General features: G+C 41.7%; 1 protein-coding gene across 4 annotated transcripts in view; it reads right to left on the minus strand.

Annotated features, from left to right (window-relative positions):
• TBC1D5 (TBC1 domain family member 5) overlaps positions 1-18,619 on the minus strand; it is an 842,416-nt gene that overhangs the window by 190,935 nt on the left and 632,862 nt on the right. For all 4 annotated transcript variants that reach the window (XM_073630202.1, XM_073630199.1, XM_073630201.1 and 1 more), the window contains one exon: positions 3,301-3,443. In XM_073630202.1, coding sequence (XP_073486303.1) covers positions 3,301-3,443 — 143 coding nt within the window. The remainder of the gene's footprint in view (positions 1-3,300; positions 3,444-18,619) is intronic.

Here is an 18,619-nt window from a genome sequence, read left to right on the forward strand (position 1 = left end):
AGTTCCCCCCCCCCCCCCACACACACACACCTGTACACACTCAGTTTCCCCCCCCCACACACACCTCTACCTGTACACACTCAGCTGCCCCCCACCCCCCTCACACACACACCTCTACCTTTACACACTCAGCCACCCCCCCCCCCCACACACACACACACACCTACCTGTACACAAACAGCCTCCTACCTTTACTTGTACTCACTGCCCCCACTTGTAAGGTGGCCTTCCTAGTCCTAGGTCCTGTTTCTACATGTCCCAGTGAGACAGGAGAGGAGCTGCAATCCAAAGTATAGTACACACGAGGGGTGCACATGCAGGAAGCAGCCAGAGGTGGCAGTAAAGAGCCTGACTGTGCACTGAATAACACAGAGGAGCAGCCATTGCTGACACGCACAAATATATAGAGCCAGCACAGCTGCAGAGCATCTGCCCTGCCTTGTCCCATCCCTGATAGCTGGCCTGACACCCCCCCATTGTGTGGCACCCGGGGCAGCCCACCCCTCCATAAGTACGCCACTGGATGTGAGCCCCTTAAAGAAAAAAATTTAACATTTCAAAGCACTTTTCACAAAAGTTTTCTCGTTGATAGTGTCAAAACTTCCCCTTATAAATTAATTTGACCTAAGTCCTATCAAATTTAATGATTGGTTTCTTGCACAAGTACAAAGATGACAGCATGGGAAACCAAAGAATGTTAGCTAAACATAATTATATATTAATGTTTGTTTAAATAAACTGTGGTGTACTTCTAAACTTTTATGTATTAAACCCTGAGTATTCCAGGTGATCCATCACAGTGTCATTATTTACATTATACTGTTTTTATCAATGCCACAATTGTATATCTTTATTTAAATGTAAATGTACAGCGATTCATCAAAGGAGCAATGAAGCACTTTTAAAGAGGCAATGGCAAAATCCAAACTGTTCTATCTGTGATCTAATTTGAGGGTTCAGTATATGGGCCCCTAGCGCTTCTGATGATGGCTAACCACTACAGCATTACTTAAAAACAAACATTTTATTGCAGCTGAGCCAGAAATACACAGGATGATGTGATGTAATTTTATGCTAGATGTGTTTTCCTTGTTGTCCAGCAGGTGGTGCTCATTACTAATGACTGCTCTACAGTTGTCATAAATGACCACAAAAAAAGTATTGCTGCTCATAATCAAACTATATATGTATTTTAACTTTCTTCATGTGTAAACTACTATAGATTTCACCACTATTTACAAACTGTGACTGTATGGGTTATTTTAGTATGTTTTAGAAACGTCCACTTACCCAACATTGAAAACCTTATCACTTTCTATTATATCACTTTCTATATACTTTATGGCAAGTAGAAACCTTATCACTCTTTATATACTTTATGTCAAGTAATCTTTTTTTTTTTTTTTTTTTTTTAATTTTCTAACTTGCAAGTATGACAGCTGGAAAATAATTGTTTAGATGTGTAATTTAGACAGTGCTTGTGTGGAGATGTTTGAGCATTTTCTCTCAATGTCCAAATGATAACTTAAAATATGTAAAAAACAATGTAGGAAATGGTTAGGCCACTTCATACCTCACTGTGGTGTATCACCACACACATCTTAATGTGTGTTAATTTACACATTAACGTGCATTGCATTAACTGATGTGTAACATTATTCTAATGCAGCAAATGCAATGCAGGTCCACTGGCACATACTTGTGCTTTGGGGTACGATTCTAATTGGCTGGCACTGCATTGCACAGAATACCACGTTTTAAAGAACCACACAGCAAAATGCATTCAAGTGGTGGTAAACACTTTTTGACTATTTTTACCTACAGGTAAGCTTATACTAAAGCTTATCTTTATCTCCTAAACATGCCCCGTTTAGGAAATATTCAAGTGAGCAGCAGTCGGTGACGTCACCAACACATGTGCTCGGGAGGAATGGTATACCTGTGCCATTCCTTCAGAACCCTGTACTGTAAACTGTGACTCTGCATAGAAGTGACGTCATCCCGGCTCGGCCATTCAAGCGGCCACAGCCTGCGAACCCAGAAGGAAGATGGGGTGAAGATGGAAGCTTCTGCAGAGGTGACAGCGCACCGCTGGAGGGTTTCGTTTTAATGTATGTCTCTCATAATGTGCTAGTATGCAATGCAAACTAGCACATTATATTACCTTGCAGGGATTTTTTTTCCCTTTTTTTGGGAAGCTTTACTACCACTTTAAAAGACAACACACCATGGGTGACATTTATCAATTCTATTACACACAAAGTAATGCTAAGTAGGAGCAGTGAGACAGATTATGAGGCATAAATTCTTCGCTCAGCTGCTCTAAAGTAGCACTGGGACAGAATACAACCTGCGACAATCCTGTGCAGAGGGGTGATAGTCAAAGTTGGAAAACTTGTAGTCAAAAGGGGATATTACTTTAGAACTTTGCTGCCCTTTAGGCCTGGGGTTGTCCTCAGAGCACTGTAGAAAAAAGATAAAAACAGAAGGCACACTGGCCTATTGCATTATCCAACAGCAATTTTATTGAAAATGAAACATAAAATATAACTACTCACAAACATAAGTAGTGCATGCACTTATCTGGCCACTACATGTGGCAACAATCTCCTTGGTTTGCCAAAGCTTCTAGCTCAAGGAGGACCTCACCAGGGTCCCTGCTTGCTCACACATTTCAAAGATATGTCTTTCTTCATCAAAACCCTCTGGCTCTAATGAAGGAGGACATACCTTCAAAACGTGTCAGCCAGCAGGGTCCCTGGTGAGGTCCTCTTTGCCCTCTAGCTCTGACAGAGAATGACACACCTTTGAAACGTGTCAGCCAGCAGGGACCCTAGGGATGTCCTCCTTGAGCTAGAAGCATTGGCAAAGCCGGGAGATTGTTGCCACACGTAGTGGCCAGATGAGCGCATGCGCTGCCTATGTTTGTGAGTAGTTACATTTCATATTTAATTTTCAATAAAATTGCTGTTGGATAATGCACTAGACCAGTGCACCCTCTGTTTTTATCTATTTTCCACAGAAATAAACCTGCTTCTGAACACTTCTTCATTATGCTCTCCACAGCACCAATGGTAATAGATATCTCAGTTTAGCAATGCAGCAGGCCTCGGGCTACAAGATGAAGCAGGTCCCCTCAAGCTTACCTATATACAGTACTTTTAGCAAGAAGGTGTTAGGTCTATACGATGTAAGAATATAGTACAACATTACCAATTTACTTTCAAGCAAACAGTATTTTACAAAGTCCCGGAACAATACATAGATACCATGTTAAGCATATAGTAATGTAGTACTTACATGCATCCCTAATATACAGCAGCATGGCTACAAAAACATAGTCCACCAAATCTAATGTAATGCTGTCAGCAAATAAAGCATCCCAAATAACAAGCAGGTCCTGCAGAGGAAACTCCCGACCAAACAAGAGCCGTAGCCATCGTCTGTAATCAAAAATATAATATTTAACAGTTAAAATACACCGAGAACATGATAAACCTGTGAAAATACATGTTATCATCATTATTTATATCTTACTATAGTTACTTTCTGCTTATTTCATGTACAGTTTTATAACGTAAAATACATTAAAATATCTTATAGAGATTGAAGGGTTTCCTTAAAACAAACTTGCTCATAATGGCCTCAACCAGTGGGGGGGGGGGGGGGCGCGCTGCAAACTCCAATAAAGAAGTCTCCCTACTGCAGTCTTAAATAACAAAAAGCCGGTAGTTCCACAAAGTGAAACAAAGTGACACAAGTGAAACTCAGATTCCAAATTTTGTTGACCTGCTCTTTCATTAGTAGAAGTTATTTGAGACAGTAGCATCACAGAACAAAAGGAGAAGGTCAACTGGTCACAAAGGTATATTAATCCTAATCCCTAGACAAAGTCCTGTTGTTGTGAAACACTGCGTCAAGAGCTGTGGCTGAGGCACGTACTGGTATTGACAGTCTGACAGCTTTCAAGTGGAGTGTTCTGGAGTAGAACAGAGGTGCAATGTTATATAGAGGTGACAGATGGGTGGAGAGACGCTCAATACAACTACGATATACACTAGTTTCAGTGGCACAGAGGTTGAATCAAATAAGGCCGTTGATATCGGTGTAGACTGTTGCACCATAAATTGTGAGTGCATGTACCAGTGGTATTTTTTATCTGAAATTCTAAATAAAAGTTTTTTTTTAAACAGTATAACGTTTGGAGCACTGCATTTTTTTACATGCTTTCTGGGTACAAAGTGATGTGAATGTTTCAGAGGTGAACTGGAGGAAACGTCTAATAGTGGGTTGATACCCCACTAAAAGCATATGAGACCTGAAATAATACTAAGGTCTCGTGGTTCTGATGAGTGGATAATTCTACTCAGGTAGTGGACACACACAGTGTTGAAGTTTGGCACCATAAATTGTGAGTGCATGTACCAGTGGTATTTTTATCTGAAATTCTTAATAAAAGTTTTTTTTTAGACAGTATAACGTTTGGAGCACTGCATTTTTTTACATGCTTTCTGGGTACAAAGTGATGTGGATGTTTCAGAGGTGAACGTCTAATGCCCTGTACACACAATAAGATTTTCCGATGGAAAATGTGTGATAGGACCTTGTTTTTGGAAATTCCGACCGTGTGTAGGCTCCATCACACATTTTCCATAGGAAAAAGTTTGAGAGCTTGCTATAAAATTTTCCGACAACAAAATCCGTTGTCGGAAATTCCGATCGTGTGTACACAAATCTGACACACAAAGTGCCACGCATGCTCAGAATAAACTAAGAAACGAAAGCTATTGGCTACTGCCCCGTTTATAGTCCCGATGTACTTGTTTTACGTCACCACGTTCAGAACGATCGGATTTTCCGACAACTTTGTGTGACCATGTGTATGCAAGACAAGTTCTGTTGTCGGAATGTCCGACCGTGTGTACAGGGCATAATAGTGGGTTGATACCCCACTAAAAGCATATGAGACCTGAAATAATACTAAGGTCTCGTGGTTCTGATGAGTGGATAATTCTACTTAGGTAGTGGACACACACAGTGTTGAAGTTTGGCACGTTTTCAAGCTGTAGTAGTTTTTTTTACTGTGTGGAGGGTTTATTATTATTAGTATATATATATATATATATATATATATATAGTTTATTGATTTTAACATTGTTCTAGTTTATGACACTACATTGCCTGATTTTTATATGGTCAAATGATGATGTGTTGCCCATAGCAACCAGTCACATTCTTTATTTTCAAATCTCCGCTGCCAAAAACACCAGTGAGAGTCTGATTGGTTGCTGCATCTGCTGTTGCTGCATCTAAAAGTTTTTTTCATTTTTCTACAAGTACACAAGCCAGATATAGTGCAACGTTGTACAATCCTGAAATGGCATACAAATTAAAAAATAACGAACATCAACAAAATAAGAATAAAGAAGGAATGGACAATGACAAGGGAAAGGAAAGCCATTGATCAAAACTTGCCATGCAGAGATCCAACTCATAAATAGATTGTTAGGCATCATGAACATAAAAAAAGAAGGGTTGCAGGCTGGTTTTCTGTATGGCCAGCATCACTAAAACATAACTAATAGAATGACCCAACAAAATATCTAGATATGAAAGCCATAAAAACGTATTTGGTTTTGGAGATGTCAACCAGACATGAGATTAATATCAATTTATAAATTTGTTAAGGTTTTAAAGTCTAGCCATCAGACTTTCTGAAAGATTACCTTTTTCCAAACATACCCATAGAGGAGGTTCTAGAGACTGACAATATTAGGGAATCAAACTAAAAGTCACATTTAATGTATAATGATAATAATAATAATTGAAACACATTTTATACTTAGTAACTCGATGGACCGTCTTTAAATCAAAGGAAAGATTTACTGTTGAGAAATCATCAATAAACTCCAAAACCTCTCAGGCATGACCACCAGAGATAAATTAATGTTTCCAGTTGCAGGCATCACCTCTTCCAAGTGTCACAGCTCTGAGAGAGAAATTTATGGACTTGAGTAGGGTTGCCCTAACCAGCGGGTAAGTAGTTTAAGCTTAGGCTCTTCAGTCTTAACTATTGTAGCTGAATATATGTGAATTATGTAGACTTTTTCATTTTTGTTTTATTTTACAGAGCAGCCATGCTCAAACAGGAATTCCAATAAAGGCTGACAGGGGTTCATTGAGCTGTGACTAACTGTCATCTCATTTGATTTCCTTGAGACCTGAAAATCATTTCAAGGGTTCCACTGGGGTAAATAGGTTGAAAAGGGCTACCGTGGAGGGCGAGACCAAAAGCATTTCCTCATGGAAAGATATAGGGACTACTAACTGAAGTTCAGAGAAAGTTGAAGTCATATGGAGTGACAATACATATAGATAGACTACATGTTTAAAAAAGGAGCCATTCAATGAAGGTAAAATCACAAACTGACCTTAGAGCATGGGTGCTCAACCTGTGGCCTCCAGCTGTTGCAAAACTACAAGTTCTATCAAGCCTCTGCCATTGGGACTCATGCTTGTAACTGTTCAGCATTGCAATGCCTCATGGGACTTGTAGTTCTCAAAAGCTCGAGGGCTACAGCTTGAGCACCCATGCCTTATAGGCTTAAGTAGGGCATTTGTTTCCATCAATTCTCTGTAGTCTTTGATTTGGGTTGTGTTCGAATTTATAGAGGACTAAAGGAGAATTGCACTGGCCAGGAATATCACTTCCACAATGAGCTCCATATGAAAATTTAATAAGGAAATGAGCTGAGCAGCTTTGTCCCCTCAGAACACAGAAAAGGAGGGCACAAGCAATCCTCTATTTCCACACACAAATTTTTTCTGAAGGTCCAGTTAAAGGCATGGGTAAACACTATGCGTTAGCATTTTTTTTTTAAGTCTCCTCAATCAGAAATGGAAATAAGTCTGAAAAATCAGCACACCACCCAGGGCCCGGTAGTACAGACTCCACATTAACAAGGCTTTGGACAACATGATTGATAGCATTGATATTAAAGAAACTATACTAATTATCATACATATCTGTCCAACTACATGTAACCTTATCCCAGGTCCAGCAGGCTCACTATTAGCATGCATTAACCACATCAGTCTAGCAGTCCAATAAATTGTACCGTGCTCTCTTAATACAGGGATCATCCCACACCAACCTAAGGATGCCATTACCAGGCCATTGATACGAAAGCAAACTTTACAAGAGCAAACAAAACAAAATGTATTTCCTGTCACACTTAGCAGCTATCCAGCAAATAAAAAAGAGAAAACTACTTACATTGTCTAACAATTTGCATTAAAAATGTAGGTTTTTAGCAGAACATCATTTGCAAATATATGTGGAAGCCTAAATGCCTAAATGTATTGCCAAGGTCCCTCTGTATAGTGTTGTTCTAATTTTAGTCTATGAGAGCATCCATAACCAAGAATACATTAAGGGCAGGTATGCCTGGAGGCAGCCCATTACGTCTTAAAGGTGCAGGAACACACTAGAAGCCAACCAGAGCACAATGGCAACTTAAAAGGTACAATGTGTCCCCATGCCAATACCCCCATTTTAACAAAAATGGCTGAAACGAACCCAGACAAAACAGCAGTGACTAAAATCTGATTCAATATCATCAAAATGGATTACTGCAAATCCCTTTACTATGGTCAGCCTGGGCCAGAACTACATAGTTTTCAGCTGGTACAGAATGCAGCAGTGAGACTACTCAGCCATCAACCCTGTAACTGCCAAATCATACCAATTCTTCACTCCCTACACTTGCATCCAATTAAATTGAGGACATCCTTTAAAACTGGCTTACTTATATACTTAATAAAGAGGAACTTCACCCTTATCATAAAAATTACAACAAAGGCACATTTAGAAATGTTTAGTAATGGCAATTTACGAACAAATACTTGTATTCATCTCCCGTTACTTCCTGAAAAATTACCTACAGCTCTAGGTCTGCCTGCTGGAACATGTGCCAGCACTTCCCAGGATGCAGCTGCGAGGCCCTGTGACCTCACCTATTTGACAGATCTTCTGGTTACCCATAACTCCAACAAATTCCCTGCATTCCTTTCATTTACAGAAATGAAAACTATAGTAAAAAAAATTATGTGACCAGAGTTGTCTTAAAATTATTTAGATCTTTTGCATTCTTACTGCACCCACAACAGAAAACCCACTTCCAGCCAGTGTCCAGGGACTAAGAAGCCTCTCTGGATTTTTTTAAAAGCAGACTCAACACACTATTCACATCTATTAACCCAGGCTTATAGCAGCAACTGTCAAATCCTTCCCTTCAAAGATGCCAACACCAATTTAACAAGCTCCTTGAGTCCCACGGAGAAAAGCACTTTAGAGATATTATTATTTTTATTATTATTAAAACCTGGGACAAACAGACCACCATTCATTTTGGCCAACATGTTCTTCCACTTTTATTTCCCAACTGAGTGTCAGGAACTTGTTGCTTTAGAACTTATGTGGAGCTGTCTTTAATATGAATTATCATTAATAACAGGCTATTTGTGAAATGCAGGACTCATAAGGAAATCAGGATAAAAGTACAGTTACAAAACACTTAGAAAACAAAAAATAGCTATGTACAAGTCCTAAAAAAAACATCAAAATGAGGTGGAAGAGGTAGTATTTATTAGAGAAATATACAATACTGTGAAGTAATGTTACAGGGTCAATCCTGTGAAAAGATGACAAAGTTGACAAGTAAAACCACTGAATTTTTTGTTTTTTTTTAAGAATACGTTTTATTAAGACCATACAACTGAAGGATTTGGAACACTCCAAGTTGGAAGGAATCACTGCAAAATAAGGATGACTGGCAACAAAGCCAGGAACGAAGGCAAAGAGATCTCTCAACTATAGAGCCAACAGGTGACTTAGCCTGCGAGATTGGACCTATAACTGAACTTCACTTTTGCGTAAACGGTTTCTTAAAGCAGAACTAAATCCTTCTCTTCCGTCCAACTAAGGAAGCTGCCATCTTAGCTTTTGTTTAATCTGCAGCTGCCATGGTACTGCACATGTGATCAGTTGTGACACCAGCCATTTGAAGGCTTCACAGTTTAGCTGAGAGCACAAGCAAAGGTATCTTTCATGGCATGCCTTAAATGTAACTGTCTTTGTAAACAGTAAAATCAATGCTTTTAGTTGCTGCTAAAAGCTGTTCTCCAGCGCTTTGATGTTTTTTTAGGACTTGTACATAGCTATTTTTTTGTTTTCTAAGTGTTTTGTAACTGTACTTTTATCCTGATTTCCTTATGAGACATAGCAAGTCTCTTCTGCATTAAAAATCCTGCCTGTTCACAATTTTTATTTTTTTATTTTAAAGTAAAGTTCTACTTTAATAAAGCAATGTATGTAAGAGTCTAAACAGATCTTGGAGTTGAAAAAGAGCCTATTATATGCAACTGGGTGTGCCTGAGAACACCTTATTTGCATGCAAGAGAGGAATTCAGTACTAAGCAGTTTCTCACAGTCACCAATCCAATTCAAAGTTGCCTTGAAAGTCTGATTGTATCAATAATACATATAACAAAAGAAAGTTGTATAGTATAGGCCTTAACGTACACTCCCAGTAACCCTGTAAGGTGCTTTCTATATATAAGATGCGCTCGAACAAGAAGTTAAAGAATAAGTACATTTCTTTATCATACATCACGGGACACAGAGCACCATAATAATGACTATGTGGGTTATACGCTTACTGGACACTGGCAACCAATAGTAAGACGGTTCCTCCCATATAACCCCTCCTACACAGGAAGTGCCTCAGTTTTTTCGCCAGTATCTTGAAGGTGATGGTCATGGCTGTTGAAGCTCTTCAAGTTTCTTCAAAGAAAATGTCCCACTGAGGATGTTTATAATTGGATCCATTCGGATGGCTTACTAAGCTAAAGTGGATGTTACCCGAACCTCGGTTCAAGAACGAGGTGTTGCTTGTAATGTGTCCTTTTTAGGCGCTGGGCCCTTGTTAAAATTGGTATTCCTGGTCAATCTTGCCCAAGGAAACCATAAAGGGTGCTTTACAGGTCCAGGGGTGTGGACCCCAATATGGGGGACCCAGTCCCTGAAGGTCCCTATGGGCGCTACCCGCCGTGATGGGGGAAGATTGGGCCTGACAAGACAGGACCTTCTGCTTGGGATGGTGAGTACTCCCTTTGGGGTTTTTTATATATGTATTTCCCCTTGTAAAACTGCTAGTGTAACCTTGAGCTGTGCTAGGATTACAGAGGCCGGTTTGGCGCGCATTTTAAAAATTTTTTGCGTGCGAGTACGCATGCGCACCGCCTGATCGCCACCGGCGTGCGAGTGCGCCGCCGATGTGCGCATGCGCCGCCGCTATCCATGTCACAGGTGCGCGTCATGACGGTGCATGCGCCATGCGGTAGGCGGGTCGCCTATCGCTGATGCGCGCACTCACTCTCATACTAGTGCTTTTAAAGCAGGGAGCTCTAGCATGCGCATGGAGGAGGCAGAGCGAATGGTGGGCACGTGAGCCTGGTGGTCTTGGACACAGCGGTGACAGGTTTAAACTAGTTATAGTTTGTGAGGAGTACTCCTGTTTAGTTTCCTCGTGTGTAAGCAATGTCTTCCAAAAAACGAGGAACAGGGAACAAGGCAAGCACAGGGGTAAGAGTCCCTCCACAAATAACAGACCACCAACCCCATGCTGATGCAGCCTCAGTTTCTTCTGAAGGACCTGCGGCTTCTGACCAGACTGAGCCATTGCACTTGTCAGGCATAGTAGCCACTACCAATGTACCTGCCTCGGCTTATGTTACAAAGGATGATTTGGCATCTGCCTTAGCGGGTCTTGAAGGCAAGATAGCTGGCATGATTGCCTCTGTAACACAGGGGGGAAGGAAGCGTAATAGATCTCCCTCCCCCGGGCCCGGGCCAAGTGGTGAGTCACTAGAGCCCCAGGATTCTTATAGCCATATGGGTCCAGGTAACCTGGAACCAGAATGGGCAGAGGATCCAGAGGAGGTGGTCATGAAGGACCAGGAGGTAGGAGAGGCTGAAGATTCCTCGGCGGAGGATTCTGGCTCTGAGGAGCCAATTTCAGCCTCCCATTGCCAGCAATTGTTTATCCAATCTCTAATGGAGATGGTACGAATTGCGTTTAAGTTACCCCCCGGTTCAGGAGTCTGCACTCGCTTGTTCCACTCTGGGATCTTTGCGACATAAGCAAATTTCCCAAGCCTTTCTCTTGCATCCGTTACTGGAGCAGGTGATTTATGTGGACTGGGAGCATCCTGACAAGATATACTTACCTCCCAAAAGGTTTTCTGTTTTGTACCCTATGGAGGAGAAGTTTAGGAAGAAATGGAGCACACCTTTGGTAGACGCTGCCATATCTTCCGTGAGTAAAAACTTAACCTGTCCAGTGGATAATGCCTAGGTGTTCAAGGATCCTGCTGATAAAACGCTAGAGTCCTTATTGAAGGCCTTCTTCTCGGTTGCCAGTGCAGCAGTTCAGCCTGCTATTGCAGCTATTGGGATTTGTCAGTCCCTAAAGGATCGCTTTAAGAAGATAGTAAAAAGCATTCCTTGCCAGGGGGAATCTGCTGAAGAGCTATCAGAGATCCCTCATGCCTTGTGTTTTGCGGTAGACGCTTTAAAGGACTCAATTCAACAGATGTCTCGTTTTGCGTTATTATCAGTTCATATGCGCCGAGTATTGTGGCTAAAGAACTGGTCTGCTGAGACGCCATGTAAAAGGCTACTTCCTGCCTTTCCATTTCACGGAGAATGCCTGTTTGGCGATGATCTGGATAAATATATCCAAAAGATCTCCGGAGAAAAGAGCGCTCTGCTTCCTATTAAAAAGAAGGGGTAGCAGCCCTCTTATAAAATTCCTAATCCCCCAGGGCCTGGTGCCTCTTCCCCTAAACGGTATCGAAGGCCTCAGCCATCTGGGTTTAAAAGACCACAGGGTCAGAAAAAACCCTGGACCCAAAAGCCACCCAAGCCTAACTCCAAGTCTACCTTGTGAAGGGGCGCCCCCGCTTGCATGGGTGGGTGGCAGGCTTCGACTGTTTGGGGAGGCCTGGGAGGAACTGGTTCAAGACAGATGGGTCATTTCCACTGTAAAGAACGGTTACAGAATAGAGTTCCGGGAGGTTCCCCCGAACCACTTTCTACACTCAAGGGTCCCGGCGGATCCAGAGAAAAGAAGTTGCCTACTCCTAGCTTTACACCATCTGCTGATGCAGGGGGTAATTGTGAAGGTCCCGCACGAAGAAAGATTCAAGGGGTTTTACTCAAACCTGTTCACAGTGCCGAAACCAAATGGGGAAGTAAGGCCCATTTTAGACCTCAAGGCTCTCAACTTCTTTGTAGACATCCGATCTTTCCGCATGGAGTCGGTTCGCTCAGTAATAAGGTCCCTGACAAAGGGAGACTAGACATCAAGGATGCTTACCTTCATGTGCCGATCTTCGGTCCATACCAAAGGTTCTTACGTTTCGCTGTAGAGGGCAGTCATTTCCAGTTTGTGGCACTACCTTTCGGTCTAGCCACGGCCCCCAGGGTCTTCACAAAGGTTCTGGCCCCAGTATTGGCTTCCCTAAGATCTCAAGGAGTCTCCATAATAGGATACCTGGACGATCTACTTCTAAGGGATTGCTCTCACCCTACACTAGTTCTAAACGTGTCAAGTACGGTGCAGGTCTTACAACGCCTAGGTTGGGTACTAAATTTGGACAAGTCAGCTCTTTGTCCAACCCAAACCTTGTTGTATTTGGGTCTGGTCTTGGACACCGCCCAAGAAAAGGTGTTTCTTCCGCCCTTAAAGGTCGCCTCCATAGTGGAACTTGTACAGAAGGTGAAAAAAGAACCAACACCTTCTGTCCGGCTGTGCATGAGGTTATTAGGCAAGATGGTGTCATCTTTCAGCGCGGTGCCATATGCACAGTTCCACTCCACAGTGTTTCGGAACAGTATCCTGAAAGCCTGGAACAAGTCTGCTTGAAACTTGGATCAACCAATGGTTCTATCTCCACAGGTTCTATGGAACCTCTCTTGGTGGTTAAGAACCAGCAACTTACAAAGAGGGAAATCTTTCCCACCAGTAGCCTGCAAGGTGGTGACTACGGACGCCAGTCTTCTCGGCTGGGGAGCAGTCCTAGAGGAAGCGTCTGTCCAGGGAGTATGGTCCCAGACAGAAAGGACTCTGCCCATCAATCTACTGGAGATTTGGGCAGCTCGTCTGGCCCTGCGATTCTGGACGTCCAGATTGCGGGGTTTTCCGGTCAGAGTTCAGTTCGACAACTCCACAGTAGTGGCGTACATCAACCACAAGGGAGGTACCAGGAGTCGGGCAGCCCAAAGAGAAGTAAATCATATACTAACCTGGGCAGAAAATCATGTGCTGTTCTATCGGCAGTGTTTATCCCGGGAGTGGACAATTGGCAGGCGGAAATTGTTACCAGGGGAATGGTCCCTGCATCCCGAGGTTTTTCTACAGATCTGCCAATACTGGGGGACCCCAGATGTGGATCTGCTGGCATCCAGATTCAATGCCAAACTGGACAGGTTTGTGTCCAGGAACAAGGATCCACTTGCTGTCGGGATAGATGCGTTAGTAGTTCCTTGGGATCAGTATTCTCTGATATATGCTTTCCCTCCGATCCAAATTCTGCCGCACTTGCTACGCAGAATACGGCAGGAACGGAAGCCGGTGATCTTAGTGACCCCAGCGTGGCCCAGGAGCTCATGGTACTCGGAGATTGTGAAGTTGGCAGTAGGAGATCCGTTGGTTCTTCCTTGCCGCCCAGACCTGTTGTCTCAAGGGCCCATATTCCATCTTTCTTTACGATTGCTGATTTTGATGGCCTGGCTATTGAGACCAGACTACTGAAAGACCGTGGAATTATGGGTTCAGTCTTGTCTACTTTGATAAACGCTAGAAAGTCAGTTTCTAGAGCTAGCTATTATAGAGTCTGGAAGTCATACATTTCTTGGTGTGAGAAAAGGAAATGGAAACCTCGTAGGTATACGATTGGAAGGGTGCTCGCCTTTCTCCAAACAGGAATAGACTTGTAGCTTGTTTTAGGGACAATCAAGGGACAGATTTCGGCCTTATCATTTTTTTTCCAAAGACCAATTGCATCCCATTCTCTGGTGCGAACCTTTGTCAAGGGAGTAACACACCTGAGGCCACCGCTTAAACCACCTTTATGTCCTTGGGACCTAAATTTGGTACTGTCAGCCTTACAGAGTCAGCCCTTTGAACCTATTAGGCATATCCCTTTTGTCCTATTGACCAGGAAATTAGTTTTTCTAATGGCTATAACATCAGCTAGAAGGGTGTCAGAATTGGCCAACCTTTCGTGCAAAGAACCTTTTATGGTTCTTCATAAGGACAGAGTGGTCATGCGACCTCGTCCGGATTTTCTACCAAAAGTGGTTTCCAAATTTCATTTGAATCAGGATATCATTTTTCCTTCCTTTTTTCCAAACCCTAAGACTAGGGAGGAAAGGTCGCTTCACTCACTGGATGTGGAGAGGGCGATAAAGGCTTACTTAGAAACGTCAGCTGACTGTTTTTTTGTCTTGCCTAAGGGTCCTAAAAGAGGACAGCCGGCAACAAGTTCAACTATATCCAGGTGGATTCGCCAAACTATTGTCCAGGCGTATGGATTAAAGCGCAGGGTTCCACCCCGGGATTTAAGAGCACACTCCACTAGAGGGGTTAGTGCATCATGGGCAGTACGACAGCAGGTGTCTATGGCTCAGGTTTGCAAAGCAGCCGTTTGGTCTTCAGTTCATACATTCACCAGCTTTTACCAGGTGGATGTGAGATCTCAAAATGAGACTGGTTTTGGCCACAGCGTGCTGCAGGCTGCTTTATAATCTCACATCCATTGGGTCTAGGGATGATGTGTCTCCCCCCCCCCCCCCCCCCAGATGCATTGCTTTAGGACATCCCACATTATGCTGCTCTGTGTCCCGTGATGTACGATAAAGAAAAATGGATTTTTAAAACAGCTTACCTATAAAATCCTTTTCTTGGAGTACATCATGGGACATAGAGGTCCCTCCCCTCTTTTTCTGGGATCGTCATTGCTTGCTACAAAACTGAGGCACTTCCTGTGTAGGAGGGGTTATATGGGAGGAACCGTCTTACTATTGGTTGCCAGTGTCCAATCACCTAAAGGTAAGTGTATATCCCACATAGTCATTATTATGGTGCTCTGTGTCCTGTGATGTACTCCAAGAAAAGGATTTTACAGGTAAGCTGTTTTAAAAATCCATTTTTTCAGCACATATCCTTTAGTCTTACTTGCCACTTTGCCTTGCTATAAAAATCTGTTGCTAGGTGTACCTGCTTTACTAATCAACAGGCACATCAGACGGGGGACCTCCAACCTAGTTGTGCTGTGTTTACATCTTTTCTTTCTGCAGCAGCTGCTCCCAGCTATCACTAGAAGGAGTTGAAGGTAAGACAAGAGAGAAATTTGTACTGACATCAAAGAACAGTCTTCAGAAAAGTCTGTTTATCAGCAAACCAGGTACCCTTGCAATTAACTTATTTTAGCAGGTGTACAATCTGAGCCTCAGATCTAGTCTAAAGCACAGGAGAGGGAGTGGCGGCTTCCATCAGAACCTGATGACACAGGTGTTTTACTTTTGTTTCTAGAGAAAGAACATGAAAGAACAAGATATTCTGTTTAGTATGTTAAACCAATTAATTTCATGTTTAAATTTCATTTGAAAATACCATTTATACAAATAAAAACAAGTGGGTTTACAGTGTCTTTAGAGGATTTGGCGTGGTGTTCACCGTACAATCTGCCTATTTATAAAGTACAGTCCTGTGTACATTGTCAACATTTGTCTGCTGGAAAAATGTATCTAATAACATTTGGGACATCAGTTTTTAGAAAAAGGTGACTATCACCTTCCCTTTACATTCACTGAAAAAATAAGCATGGCCCTCTTTCCAGAAATAACTAGCTTGGTGCAGCAGGCATAAAGACTGGCATGCCCACAGCAAAAGGCCAGTAATAGCGCAGCATCCTACTATCTGTGCTGGGGAGGGGTTGGGCTGCTTTGAGATACGCTCCATAAAAAAAAACAAAAAAAAAAAAAACAGATGAAACCCCCCCCCCCCAAAAAAAAAGAAAATGGTCCTTGATGCTGACAGCACCAGACTTCTCAACACTTCAACAACCTTGGAGGTCAGAATAAGGTGCAACAAGTAAATTGTACACCTACTGGTGGTAGGACCCTCAATCCTTTACCATGCTTACCATCCCTAGAAGCCCAAGTAAGGAAGCGTAGCTCACATTGGCAGGTTGGTTATATAGTTTTTTCAGGAGTTTCAGTACTATGGAGAGCTCCAGATGGCAAAATGCCCATTGAGCTAAAAGCTGTTTTGACAGCTTACTATGTAGCTCACATTTGACAGTGGTCCACATTTGCTTGGTGCACAGTCACCATAATATTAATAGAGTGAATAAGAGTATTAAAAGCCAGGCGGATGTGATTGAATGGCAGAATCACAATTGTTATAAAAGATTTACTTGAATTTACCAGCAATTTCTTCATAGATTCTTTTAATATAACCCCACTACAAAATAAAGTTGGGACGCTGTGTAAAATCTACATAAAAACACAATGCAATGATTTGCAAATCTCATAAAACTATATTTTATTCATAATAGAAAATAGAAACCATATAAATGTTTAAAGTGAGAAAATGTACCATTTTAAGAAAATAAAAAATAAAAAAGGTAATTTTAAAACTGATGGCAGCAACACAAAAAAGTTGGAACATGGCAACAAAAGGCTGGCAAAGTAAGTGGTACTAGCAAGGAGCAACTGGAAGAACATTTTGCAACTAATTAGGTTAACTGATGATTGGGTATAAAAAGAGCATCTTAGATTGTCAGAGTGTCTCAGAAGAAAGGACGGCCAGAGGTTCACCAATCTGTGAAAAGCTGCGTCTAAAAATTGTCAAACGATTTCAGAATAGTGTTCTGCAACGTAAACTTGCAAAGACTTTAAATATCATCTACAGTACATAATATCATCAAAAGATTAAGAGAATCTGGAGAAATCTCTGTGCACACAGCACAAGGCCAAAATGCAATATTGGATCTCTGTTATCTTCGGGCCCTGAGACGGCACTGCATTAAAAACAAACATGATTCTGTGATGGACATCACTGCATGGGCAAAGAAGAAGCCATATCTGAACATGAACCAGAACTGCTGCCATCTTTTTTGAGCCAAAGTTAATTTTTAATGATCTTGCAAAATGGAAAACTGTTCTGTGGTCAGACGAACTGAAGTTTTACATTCTTTTTGGCAACCATGGGCACCGAGATCTCTGGACTAAGGAGGAGAGGGATCTTCTGGCTAGTAATCAGCCCTCAGTTCAAAAGCCTGCATCTCTGATGGAATGGGGGTGCATTAGTGTGTATGGAATGGGCAACCTTTCAGATCAGAAAAGGCACCATCATTGCTGAAAGATATATCCAGGTTTTAGAGCAGCATATGTTCCCATCCAGATGACATCCTTTTCAGGGAAGGCCTTGCATATTTCAGCAGGACAATGCTACATTGAATACTGCATATATGACAAAAGCAAGGCTTTGTAGTAGAAGAGTCTGTGTGCTTAACTGGCCTGCCTACAGTCAAGACCTTTCACCAATTGAAAATATTTGGTGCATCTTGAAACAAAAAAAATGACCAAGACTCAGGACTGCTGAGCGGTTAGAATGAGACAACATTAATCTCACAGAACTCCAGAAACTGGTCTTCTCAGTTCCCAGACTTTTATAGAGTGTTGTTAAAAGAAGAGGTGATGTTACAATGTGGTAAACATGGCCCTGTCCCAACTTTTTTGAGATGTGCTGCTGTCATCAATTTCAAAATTATTATTTTTTTTTCTTAACCGCTTCATGATAGAGGGTAAAAAAATGTTAATGCCTGAACACAATTTTGCAACTTTGACATGTGTAAGTAAAACTGTAAATATTATTACAACTACTTTGTGTATCCAGGTGGATTATACCTTGGTTTTTTTTTTCAGGAGAAATTGGGCTTTCTTTTGTTGGAAAATGGTAACAAATATCTCCTGAGTTTGTTCTATTTTTTTTCTATTTCTAGAAAAAGTAACCCGAAATAGTAAAAAAAAAAAAAAAATGTTTAATTTAGCTGTATATTTCTTGCTATTACCATAACCTTCCTCCAAAGAACACACCAAAATAAATTCTGCTCCTGATGATTACAGTGATACCACATACGTGTACCTTATTTTTTGTTTATACCCGCAGTAGGGCCCCGAAACAATAGTTTGCATTTTTTTTTTTATCCTGCCTAAAACACACAGACACTGATACCAATTTAAAAAATGTTTTTTTTTTTTTAAATCCCCAAAATATACTGACCTTGATCTTTGACCCTTACCTAGATCCGAACACTAACCATGGTTAGTGTTCTGACCAAGATCAAACCTAGATCTAGCTATTTTCTTTTTTACACACATTTGTTTGCTGACATTTGTGCAATGCGTTCCCAACGCAAACACATGTACACATATGTGTGGCCTCACGAAACAAGGCCCACTTTCGTGAGGCCGCATATATGCGTA

This window comes from Aquarana catesbeiana, linkage group LG05 (assembly GCF_042186555.1).
Source record: "Aquarana catesbeiana isolate 2022-GZ linkage group LG05, ASM4218655v1, whole genome shotgun sequence".
NCBI lineage: Eukaryota > Metazoa > Chordata > Amphibia > Anura > Ranidae > Aquarana > Aquarana catesbeiana.